The sequence below is a fragment of the Portunus trituberculatus genome, chromosome 38 (assembly GCF_017591435.1).
Source record: "Portunus trituberculatus isolate SZX2019 chromosome 38, ASM1759143v1, whole genome shotgun sequence".
NCBI classification, from domain to species: Eukaryota; Metazoa; Arthropoda; class Malacostraca; order Decapoda; family Portunidae; genus Portunus; species Portunus trituberculatus.
The window spans coordinates 36,026,918-36,038,936 of NC_059292.1; the positions used below are offsets into that span (position 1 = coordinate 36,026,918).

Consider the following 12,019-nt stretch of genomic DNA (forward strand, 5'->3'; position numbering starts at 1 on the left):
TGGGAATTTTTAGAGGTTCAGTTGTAATTTCGATGATTGGAAATGCCCTGTCCGAGTCTCCCGACCAGCTGCTATTATTGGAACCACTCGCTGATAATCATGTAGTCTGGTGAAGGTTTTCCCTGTGAATTTCTGAATTTCGTCCTTATTCAGTGTAGAGAGAGAGAGAGAGAGCAAGGTCTCCATGTTTTTCGTCACTAAACACTTTTGAGATCCGCTGTGGCGCCACGATATTGCTAACTCACCATTATTGAGAAACTTACCTATAAACGTACGAGTAAATTAACACCAAAACCTGCAGAAAAATTTAAAAAGGACATGTTTATTTTAATTTGAACATGTGCCCAGATTGATTAATAGGCTAAGAAAAAAATACATATATCGAGCTACAGCATCGTCAATCACCATTCAGCATCCAGTATCTCGCGCCACACTCATTCCTTGGGTTTTCTCTCCACAGAGATAGTGGAGAATGTAAAGAACGGTGGTGTGACTCCGTTCCGGCCCAGCACGGAGGACGAGGTGGCGGAGGAGGAGGTGATGCAGATGATGAAGAAGTGCTGGGCTGAGGAGTGCATGGAGCGACCCGACTTCCAGCAGCTCAAGACTATCATTCGTCGACTCAACAAGTAAGAACGCGAAAAAAAGAGAAAAAAAAAGACACTACACGCCAAACGAGTCTTTGTCTTTGATGTATGTGTGTGTGTGTGTGTGTGTGTGTGTGTGTGTGTGTGTGTGTGTGTGTGTGTTTCGCAACTGTAGCGTGACCTCTTCTCAGGGATAACGAGTCTGGCAACATCCTGGACAACCTGCTGTCCCGCATGGAGCAGTACGCCAACAACCTAGAGGCGCTGGTACAGGAGAGGACCGCAGACTATCTGGAGGAGAAGCGTCGATGCGAGGAGCTCCTATACCAGCTGCTGCCGAAGTAGGTCTCGCGCCTCTCTGTCATAGTCTCGTCAATGTCTCTTTCATGAATCAGCTCCCACAGCACCGCCCCGAGAATTCTTGTTTCAGAATTGCGAAATTAGAAAGGGATCAAAATCTGTGTTGTAATAAGATCACACTATGTCACTGAAAGAGCATATTTCATAAAGTTAATATTTATCTCATTTATGCCATATTTCATCATATCACTTGTTTACTCGTATATGCATATTTTGGTCATGCTACTCATGTCGTGTAAGTTAAAAAGGTAGACATAAACAAAGGGTATGTAAACTTTGCAGGTCGGTGGCCAGCGCGTTAATTCAAGGCCAGAGCAAGATCGCGGAGACCTTCGATTGTGTCACCATCTATTTCAGTGACATCGTCGGGTTCACAGCGCTCTCCGCCCAGTCAACGCCAATGCAGGTACGTCGTGCAGTCTGGCATGGAACCTGAACAACATTATCGTTTTTAATGGATGTAATATATATAAGTTAAAGAAAGAGCACAGCATGATATTATGATAGATATATATGTCACGTGTGCTTTTTACTTAGTGTCGCGATAGACGTCTGCAGCACCGCCTTGAAGCGGGTAAGTGGAGGTCTCTTGCTACGCTTCCCGTGCCCTTCTTTCACACACGCGAGTAGCGCGAAAGGAGGTTCATGCATAACTTTCATGACATGTCGCAAAAGTACTGCCAACGAATAAATGTCTGTCTGTGGCGAGGCAGGGCCGCCCAGATACAAATCTAAGTCATACCAGGGATACCGCCTCGCGTGCTCTGCTGTCGCTATCATCCTTTCCCTCTCGGTAGCTGGTGTTAGGAAGAGCTTCTCGCCTTCCCGCGTCATGAGCCCGTAGTCGATTAATGTGACTTTAGGATGGTTATTGGCTTTGACATCAACACAGATATTATTTCCCTTCAGATCATTATGGATTCTTTTCCTGCGATGGATGAGGTCAAGCGTGAGGCACAGCTGGTAGCACACCTCTAGGAGAAATAAGTCCGTGAGGTCGTATTTGTTTAGGAGAATATCGAGAGTAAACCTGGAATGTCTGGTCATAACAATGAGCGGCGGGGCCTTCAAACAGACAGCCACCACGCGAGGGACTCCTGGCACGCCGGAAAGCGTGGCCACGTTCATGACCTCGATGCAGGTCTGGAATACCGACGTGGGCCTGTTGCTGTTGATGCATTTGACGCAGAGAGGAACCTTGACGCGATGACCAGGCCACTTACTCTTGACGACATACACACGACTGTACCGGCCGCTCCCAATGATCTCCCCCGTGTACTGCAAAACGCCGTGACCTATAACGTCTATACCAAAAGCTCTGAATTTCTCTTTATAAATGTCTACGCTCTTATGAATATCTTGTTTGGTGAGGGCGAAGGATATGGAAGGCGTCCTGCTAACGTTGCCCTCCCCGCTCTCCGCCTCCTTGCGAACCTCGGGGTGGCCTGGCGTTGGTTTTGCTCGGCGCCACATCCTTTTTAAGTCAATGAAGTAGAACACCCACCACAGCATGGAACTCAGCACTTTCACGCCGATCCAAAACTCCCACGAGTCCCAGACATTATGTGTTAGTGGTGGGAGTGGCGGCCTGGAGAGATGCTTGGTCGTGGCCACCTCCCACAGCGTCTTTACTCCCTCCACGAAGCCCCGTGTGGTGCTGGCCATGATCATCCTTGCCGGAAGTGAAAATTATGTTAATGAAAAAATCCGTGCTTGCCTGCAATTGAATAACTGTTGTCTTGACTAAAATACTGGTGATGGATGGGCCGTTAGTCATCTCTGCGTGTAACTCATTCGTGTCTCCACAAGATTCTTAGTTTTCAAGATGTGGCACTACAACTTTAACGCCGCTTTGTTTTGTATTATGTAACTCACTTATGCTCTCTCTCTCTCTCTCTCTCTCTCTCTCTCTCTCTCTCTCTCTCTCTCATCACAGAATTATGAAACAAACCAAAGGGACTCGCATTCAATAAAAACAAGGGCAAAAGGTTCTGAAGAGTGCCTGTGTTTTCCGCGCATGACTACTTTAGTGCTTCCTTCCTTTCACCTCCCTCTTTATCTCCCCCCCAGGTGGTGCATCTCCTCAACGATCTGTACACGCGATTCGACGCCATCATTGAGAACTTCGACGTCTACAAGGTAAGCGTACAACTCCCATTCCCATTACGTGCCACACTTCCCATCACCTAGTACTCTTCCCATCATCAGATCTTTTCGTGATAGGTACTCTTCCTGTCATCTACACTTGCTGGCCTGATCTTGCTGGGTTTCATTTCCTGTCACACGGTTTTGCTGTGTTACAATTTCTATCACCCGAACTTTATGTGATACTTTTGTTATCATTTTAGTCTATGTATCTGTTAAGCTTGAAATTTTCATCCAACAGTAATTCCTAACTATTCTCAGTGTTGTAATTTTCAGCTTTCTCCATCTCGTCTCTTGACTGTCTCGACCGTCACCCTTATCGCTCAGAATGGCGCTTGTCTTTTTAACAGAACCATCTGTCACCTAATGGCAGCTCCCAAGCAACATTTGTCTCATATTCGTCATTTCTTTGGAATTCTATTGTACCATTTTTTTTATGTTTTAGTTGTGTACTATAGATTATAGGAACTGCACTATACAATGCTCGCCACACTTCAGTCCGTCATTCAGTCCTCATCATCCACGTGACCAAAACAAAAGTCTTTCTATCCTCACTGCTTCATTGGGACTCATCCAATTCACTATTTTCAAGAGAGAAGATTAATACATTTTTCATCCTTAATCAATGTATCCGTTAGTTTGTCTTTAATATATATATATATATATATATATATATATATATATATATATATATATATATATATATATATATATATATATATAATCTACGTAAGCTCCTTTCTATCGATCGGTCTCTCGACTTGTTTATTTATCTTTCTTTCTCTCTCTCTCCTTCTACACACTCTTATTGTTGCATCTGCCGCCAGGTGGAGACCATAGGTGATGCGTATATGGTGGTATCAGGACTGCCAGTGAGGAACGGTACCGCTCACACACGAGAGATCGCCAGGATGTCCCTGGCACTGCTGAGGGAGGTAGAGACCTTCACTATCCCCCACCGACCTGAGGACAAGCTGAAACTGAGGATTGGAATGCACACGGGGCCTTGCGTGGCCGGCGTGGTAGGCCTCAAGATGCCCCGCTATTGCCTCTTCGGCGACACTGTCAACACCGCCTCCCGAATGGAGAGTAATGGACAACGTAAGTAATGGGGCTCTTTTCTGATATCAAGAATTTGTTTGAGAGAGAGAGAGAGAGAGAGAGAGAGAGAGAGAGAGAGAGAGAGAGAGAGAGAGAGAGAGAGAGAGAATTAGGCTTTTGAGGAATATAGCTGTTTAGGGAGTACAGTACTTAGTTTTTGTTTTACCAGGGTTTTATGATCCTTGTCTGTCTCCCAGTACACCTCGTTTTCCATGACTGCCAGAAGATACCATTGAAACACGTCACTTCCCTTTTTTGCAGCACTGAAGATCCATGTCTCACCCTTCACCCAGAAATTACTTGCTGAGCACTACCCGTCCTTCGTGTTGGAACTGCGAGGCGAGGTTGACATGAAGGTACGTTTGCTGCCTTTTTTTTTATCTTCTGTTCTGATGCCTTCCATCTTTCGTAATGCATTTTCCTTCAATCAAATATGTTTGTCTATGTTTTTCAGGAAGTTCTACAATTAAGTGAATAATTTTGATAATGCAATGTTTTCTTTTATACAATATTTAGTTTGCTAATGCCTCATTTGCATCGCTATCATCAACCTGCATAGTTCTGATGCAGGTCTAAGGCCGCTGTCTTTGACTCTCTGTCATATAAGGTGCCACCTTGTCCTAGCACAGTGGTTCTTAACCTGGGGGGCGCGTCCCCCTAGGGGGCGTGGGTGATTTCAAAGGGGGCCACGAGCCTCAGGTGAAAAGTAGAAGTTTTTCCATTTATGGGTTATTTTCATGACAAGAGCTCGTTGCTATTAAAACCAAGTACAGAAACCGCCTGAACGTTGAAGGGGACTTACGTTGTGCACTCTCAAGCATTCGACCAAGTATTCAAGATCTGGTAGCTAAGAAGCATTGTCAAATATCTCACTAACCATGTATTCAAGATCTGGTAGCTTAGAGCAGTGTCAAATATCTCACTAATGTAATTCATGCTTAGTAAATGGACTAAAAAGCCATTTTTTTTTTCCTTTTTAAATCTGGGAGTGGAATTTGTCTATATTTGCAAGGGGGGCGTGGAGGGAAAGAGCAGTTCCTAGAGGGGGCGTAGTAGTAAAAAGGTTAAGAACCACTGGACCTAGCAGGATGGACGTTGTGGTTCGGTACATCACCGCTGCTTAAGTATATTAATTATCCTCTGCTTAGGTGAACAAAGGTTGTAGCCTGTAAAGAAAGTAGTCCAAATAGCTTCCACTCTGCTGGAAATTCAGGTAGAGGCTTTTCAGAAAGAAATTTGGCAAAAATAAAAAGAATTACCGTTAACACGAGTATGGCGACAGTGTCACACCATCATTTTTTTTAAATGATGTAAGACCTGATCAGCTATAATGGTCCACTTGATAAAAATAAATCTAAGAAAATCAAATTAGACAAGCAATGGAGTGGTTGCCAATCAAATGAATTTTAAAGTTGATAGTTCTTCAAATAATTGAGGTCCGATGACAGGAGGCCGCTATTATCCTCAGTGTCTGTAGACCATGGGAACATTGATGCCTTATTGTTATTTTTGTCTGTTCAGAAAGACTAGAGACAACCAGCCACTTACGATTTTTATCCATGCAGGGCAAGGGGAGGATGAATACCTACTGGCTGCTTGGAGAAAACGATTCTGGAGCTTAAGGTGCATCGTCTGTCCCTCCCACAAAGACTCCAACGTCCAGCAGGCCACTGTCTGCGGCCCCCACGCCTCCGCCGCTCAGGGTCATAGCACCCACCACCCCTGAGAAGCCCATCACTAGATGGATTCAAGGATCCCTTTCCCTTCTGTCTCCAGGCACCGCGACGCAGTCCTCACGCCTCGCACCTTAGCGCTCTCCTCAACCCGGCATCACCGAAAGCTTGCAAGATGTTTATAAGCCTTGCATATTTCTCGTCTAGTAGCGGCACATATGTGCGGGATTCAGTAGGTTATCAAATATAATGTTCTATGATAGATGCTCATTGAAGGAAACTAAAAGCCAACGTGATAACGTTTACGTGCCGCCAGTCGTTTAACCTTGTGGACTGCGCCAACTGTTAATAGAAAATTATTTATTGAGTACCAGTTTGATTGTGTAGATAGCCCCAGGATGATTCATCCTGAAGGAGCCGCAGAAAACTCTGAACTGGGGCCAGTGTGGGGCACTTGTTGGAGCGGGGATGGGTTCTAGCGCAGCACGTGGATCCCTTGGATAGCGTATATTCTCTTCTGGCATCACGCCCTCCACCAGGACCAAACGCCTCCATGAGTAGCAGCAACCTTCTCGCCCCTTGCCACAGACGTCGGCAAAGGAACGGCCGTCAGAAGGTTTTGGGGATCTTTGTTCGAAGACGAGGTATCTATTTGTTATCTTTATTAAAATAAAAAGATATTGATGGGTCCGTTGCCGCGAAACTCACATTTATCATATCAAGGACAATTTGTGTCAAATTTGTTTAGAATGTTAGAGTTCATGTAGACCGGATGTCTTTTGTGTCGCTGGTTAATGGCGTGTGTCAGGGCTCGAAGTTCTGTCGGTGTTGCTATGTTTCCAGGCCAGTTTAGTTCCACTCGTTCGTTTCAATATGTGTAGCTGTAGGTATGGCAGCGTTTTTATAAGGTGTTCAGTGTAGCTAATACGGCTTGCTAGCCGATGTTAAATCATGTTTCAAAACGCTTTTTATGTAAACTTAATGTTTGTACTGTCATCTGCATTTCGTTTGTTTATTTTCTATCATTCAAATGAGTTTTTCGAGTGCAGCACACAAGTTCGTACACTTGTATCCAAATATGTCCAGACTATCAAACGGCGACTCCTGGCAACGATGCGCTCCTTTAATGGAGAGAAGTGTCTGCCTTCACGATGAGACTGCAGAGCTGGTTGTTGTCTGGACGAAGGGCAATGGGCTGATTTCCAAAAAACTAGTCCTGGAACTCCAGATCCTCCCTCCCTACTTCCCCTTTCCAGTCTACCTTTATATTTATCTTTCCACTCCTTGACAAAGTTCATTCATTTTCACCTATGCCTAGGTCTGGGGAGTTTTCTTGGTTTCTCCATCCCTCTGTTGACCAACTTCCCCGAGAGCCTCTCTAACACGCATTAGAGCGTCAGCCCCTCGCTGGCCCTCGGGCACAACGCCCCGCTCCGGAAACAGCACTTCAATCGAAATTTACTGGTATATTTGATGAACAAAGTAAGACCCTGATAGCGATTTTATTCGTGGCAAGTACTTGACTTTCTTGAAGACATAAATTAAACGTGTTTTCTTATGACTGCATCACGACCATTGGTATTAAAAATTCTGACAGGATTCGAGCATTTAAGTTATTGCATAATTTATGTAGGTGTGTCCATCATCATAGTTAATTTATTGCTATTTAGCAAACTTCATGGTGTCGTTATAATATCTATGTTATGTATAAAATAATATGAAGTTTGTTCTATAGCAGATAAATGTTATATTAATGGATCTTTTAGCATCATGGCAAGATTCACGTAAACCTTAGCGTCAGGCAGTGACGTGGGTTTCCTAAGACACTGACCTACTCGACACCGCAGTCTCGCGGCACCGCAGCTCCGATGCCGCGCCGTGCCCTACCTTCTCCTCCTGCAGCCACTCAGGAGTGTAAAACCTGCAAGATATATTTTTCTCGCGGCTGAATCTTTCTTCAATATTCATCTAGTCTCTCTCAGAGTTTGGCTGCTCTGTATTTTACCAATAAATACATTCTATTAATATATACTTGATAAAGACACAGAATTATTACTATGTGTGAATAATATTGTACAAATGCTCGTGTTTTCGTAGAAAAATATATTTCCACGGAATTCTCTTCACCGCCCCAATAGATGATTCATGTTCAGTGTTGGCGTAGCCAAGGCATCAGTGTATAGAATCACTGTTGCAGTTTAGCATAAGGTACTATAATTTACAGAGCTGCAAAAAATAGTCAAATTGTAGCAGAGTCGACAACTGCCCTGTATACCTACACACACAGAGGGTGGAGTAAAGTCTGATGGACAGGCGATCATTACTTGATTTCACAGGTAATCAGTGAGCAGGGTGGGTGGGCAGAGTACTTTGCAGTCTGCCCGGTTCCCGCTCGCTGATCACTCGTGACGAGGCCTTTCTGTTAAGTAGATCTACTCCTGAGCCCCACCCTACAAAGCGTGTGTGTAAGTCAACAGTCTTGACATATACTAATAAGTAAATAGATAACCTCCAGCGGTCCTAGATTACGGTCCCTTGAGGAACGAGGAATGAGCATTGTGCAGGCCGGCCAAGCGTCATGCCCTGCGCCACCCACCTGTCAAATGGGCACCGGCCAGGCGCGGCGCTATGTAAGTATGTATACTAAACATGACATGTTCAGTATGTCCAAATAAATTATTGTCAACTACTGTACTTGGATTTTACATACCTACATTACCAACATAATAGGGCCGTCATAAGGAAATGTCATCGCTTAGTGTGCATACGAAGGAAGACAACTATCTATTCATCTATCACTTCATTTATTTACTTACTTGAATTATCTAGCGACATTCGTGATGAGGTCACATGTCTGTCACTTGTATATGAGAAACAAGCCAGTGAAAGAGGTGGATGAGGTGACTATAAATTAGGATGCACATTTAACGCCAACTGGTAATTTCTTTCTTATTGTTTAAGAATAACAACTGCTTACATACCACTGATATTTCAAATTAGAATCTTTCCTTCACTGAAATTATATGAATTTTATTATGATTTGACAGGAATATAATTAAAGGGCTAAGATGTATTCCTACATCATTTGTAATGTACTCAACAACTGATCCCAATCCTCTGATGCACTTGCCTTACCTCCGCCAATCACTTACGGTAGTTATATTACGGAGGAGGCGCTAGACTACACACTATACGCGTGCGCTAGAGTGGTGAGACACTGCGAGACGTGAGTTTGAGTAAGGGCTGGTTCACACGTATCAATATGCAACTGAAATTGCAAGCCGCTAGAAGTATCGATTGAGCCCTTCTAGTTGGAACAGGTTCACACATAGCGACTGGGAAATATCGGTTGGTTGGCGGGAAGTGAATGTAAACAAACAGCTCTCCAGCAAGATCCTTCCTCTGGTGACGATGACGATTCCGATCAAATTATTTCATCACAAGTATTCAGCCCTTACTTCCAACAACACCCTGCATAGAGGGAAGCAGTCGATCATCGGAGAGTGGCAGCTATCTCATCGAACGCGTATTTGCGTAAGCTTTTATTGGTGTAGAATTCACTTTTAGGGTCAGAGATGTGCTCTTTTTCCCTCTCCAACTCCAAAATCTTCTTCTCTACATCGACTCCACTTTTTCAAACCTTTCTCCGTGACGTCACAACGTAAACTAAATCGCAAATCGAGTTTTAGTAGACTGAACAAGACCAAAACGTTGGTCTTGTTTTGCGACTGATTTTTTCTAATCGCTAGGCACCGATATTCACTTGCAATTTCAGTGGCAAATTGACACGTGTGAACCCGCCTTAACTTGGTCAACGTTAGAAGGTAGAAGCAACGAAAGATTGCAAACACACTATATGGGCATGATAAGTAAGAATTTGTAGATATATTGTAATCTTCAGTGTATAGTCATTATGTGCATAGTTTTCTTGAGGTAGGTGGTGGAGGCATAGGGTAACGTGGCGTTGCCTTAGGTGAAGAGGACACAGTGGTGTGAGAAGTGAAGACAAGAACCTGGAGGAGTATTTGTAAGTAGTAGGGGCATCCGTGAGACTGGGATTTGTAGGTTTAAGGAACTACTATACATTTCAGCGGTGGACAAATGGTGTTTTTTGCAGATATCTCCTAAACGAATCGTTGGATGAGTATGATATTTCAACACACTACCTTGAACATCAGTTCGTAATTTATGGTTAACATACCACAGTGCTATATGTGTTATGTGAGGAGTTTACTCGTGAAAAAAAAAAAAAAACACAAAGCCGACGAGTCATGTTGACGCATTCGAATGAAAGTGTGGTCCCCCCACACACCCACCCAAACCATTCCTAACCACTACTACGTCTCCCCCGTCTCGGAAGTTCTCGCCCTTTTTATCCCTCCTCCCTACTTCTCCCACCACTGTATTTATACATTATAATCTGTAAGTGTGTATGTATAGATATGATTATTAACGAGTATGGTACAATTTCATGAAGGCAAGAAGTGGTTCACGTTGATAATTACTGTACAACAGCACTTTTACGTGTAGTATATAGAAGAGCCATGTTTGCAGTCGTTATGTGAACATAATGTGCTGGAATTACCTGTGACCTGGACCTTCTACTGTTAGGAAAAGTAGATACTCTTATTGCGTACTGTCAATCTATCGATCATAAAAAGTGGTCCAGTTTATATATAATATTATTTTGTTGTTAGATACGTTGCTTATTATCCAGCTATACGGCCATTAACAGCGGAATTAGCTATTACTTTCACGGTCGTTTGACCCACTCTGGTTTTCATGTCCACATATACCAGCAATTGTATTAAATAATATCATTAATGTATGATATGTATGTACATACTGATGTATGTAACTATTATACTTATACATATGTAATTACAATAGGGAAAAAAATCAAACGTGGAAGGCTGATGGTGTGAATAAGGGGTGAAGAGGGAAGCGAGGAAGAGGGTCATGCGATTCTGGGGTAGAGAAGGAGTGGTCTGAGGGTTCTTTAGGGTGGTGGTGATGATGGAAGGGTTAGACGAGTACCCCACACTCGTCCGATTCTGTATAACACCTTTGATAAGATGACTGGATTAGGCGTAATATCACTCAATAAACTCACATAACACATATAGCACTGTGGTATGTTAACCATAAACTACGAACGGATGTTCAAGGTAGTGTGTTGAAATATCATACTCATCCAACGATTCGTTTAGGTCGGAGATATCTGCAAAAAATCACCGTTTGTCCACCGCTGAAATGATAGTAGTTGCTCTTAGTAGGAGGACCACTGCAAGAAGAAATTAGACCTACGTGACGCTGTCTATTGCCTAACACGTTCTCATCACTAACCAGTATACCATCAGTCCGTAGTTTGTCTCGGTATAGAAGACTTGGAACCAAAACTTCTATATAATCATTATTTGGATGAATTTTTCAAATGCAAAGATGGTATATTTTTAATTAATCACCAAGAGCGACTCGGATGGCCGTTGCAATTGCAGGTAACAATAGTTTACAGAAACAAGAAATGCAGAAAATAAACGCTGCAAATGTAAATATACTGTGTAATGAAGCTTGAACCTCGAATAGAATCAGCGAGTGAGCGGTCCTCCAAGCCTCTCGTGTGTCGTGTGCCTCGTCTCTCGCCGGTGTGAAACGACCTTAAAGTTATCAATCAATCATTCAGGACGCCTTGAACCTTTGAATTCTCGACCTGTGATAGGAGAGAACAAGATAGAAAATAGATAAATAGATAAATTAGATCAATAACGTTGTGAAAAGAACAATAATGATACTTTGAGCAAAAATCACATAAGGAATGACTCGAGAGACATGAACAAGCAAACACATCAATTGAATAATATTTGATTGATTGAAAATTATATAAACAAATGAATGAGCGATTGGACAACACGTACTTGTGAATTAACAAACAAACAATCAAACAAACAAACAAATAAGGAAGTAAATGAGGATACAATAACAAGTTTACATTTCAAGACACGATATCCCTCAACACCACCTGATCAATACTGCCAACACCACCAATTAATCCTTCTCACTGCTCAGGTGGTGCTGAGTGATCGTGTCTTGAAATGTAAACTTGTTATTGTGTTTTTCTCATTTACTTCCTTATTTATTTGTTTGTTTGTTAAT

At 43.0% G+C, this 12,019-nt stretch overlaps 1 protein-coding gene across 8 annotated transcripts in view; it reads left to right on the plus strand.

Moving 5' to 3' along the window:
• Positions 1 to 8,558, plus strand: part of LOC123514788 (atrial natriuretic peptide receptor 1-like) — a 491,631-nt gene extending 483,073 nt beyond the window's left edge. For all 8 annotated transcript variants that reach the window (XM_045272955.1, XM_045272962.1, XM_045272960.1 and 5 more), the window contains 7 exons: positions 461 to 629; positions 779 to 928; positions 1,230 to 1,353; positions 3,018 to 3,086; positions 3,920 to 4,193; positions 4,455 to 4,549; positions 5,759 to 8,558. In XM_045272955.1, coding sequence (XP_045128890.1) covers positions 461 to 629; positions 779 to 928; positions 1,230 to 1,353; positions 3,018 to 3,086; positions 3,920 to 4,193; positions 4,455 to 4,549; positions 5,759 to 5,815 — 938 coding nt within the window. In that variant the 3' untranslated portion in view covers positions 5,816 to 8,558. The remainder of the gene's footprint in view (positions 1 to 460; positions 630 to 778; positions 929 to 1,229; positions 1,354 to 3,017; positions 3,087 to 3,919; positions 4,194 to 4,454; positions 4,550 to 5,758) is intronic.
• Positions 8,559 to 12,019: the final 3,461 nt, after the last annotated feature.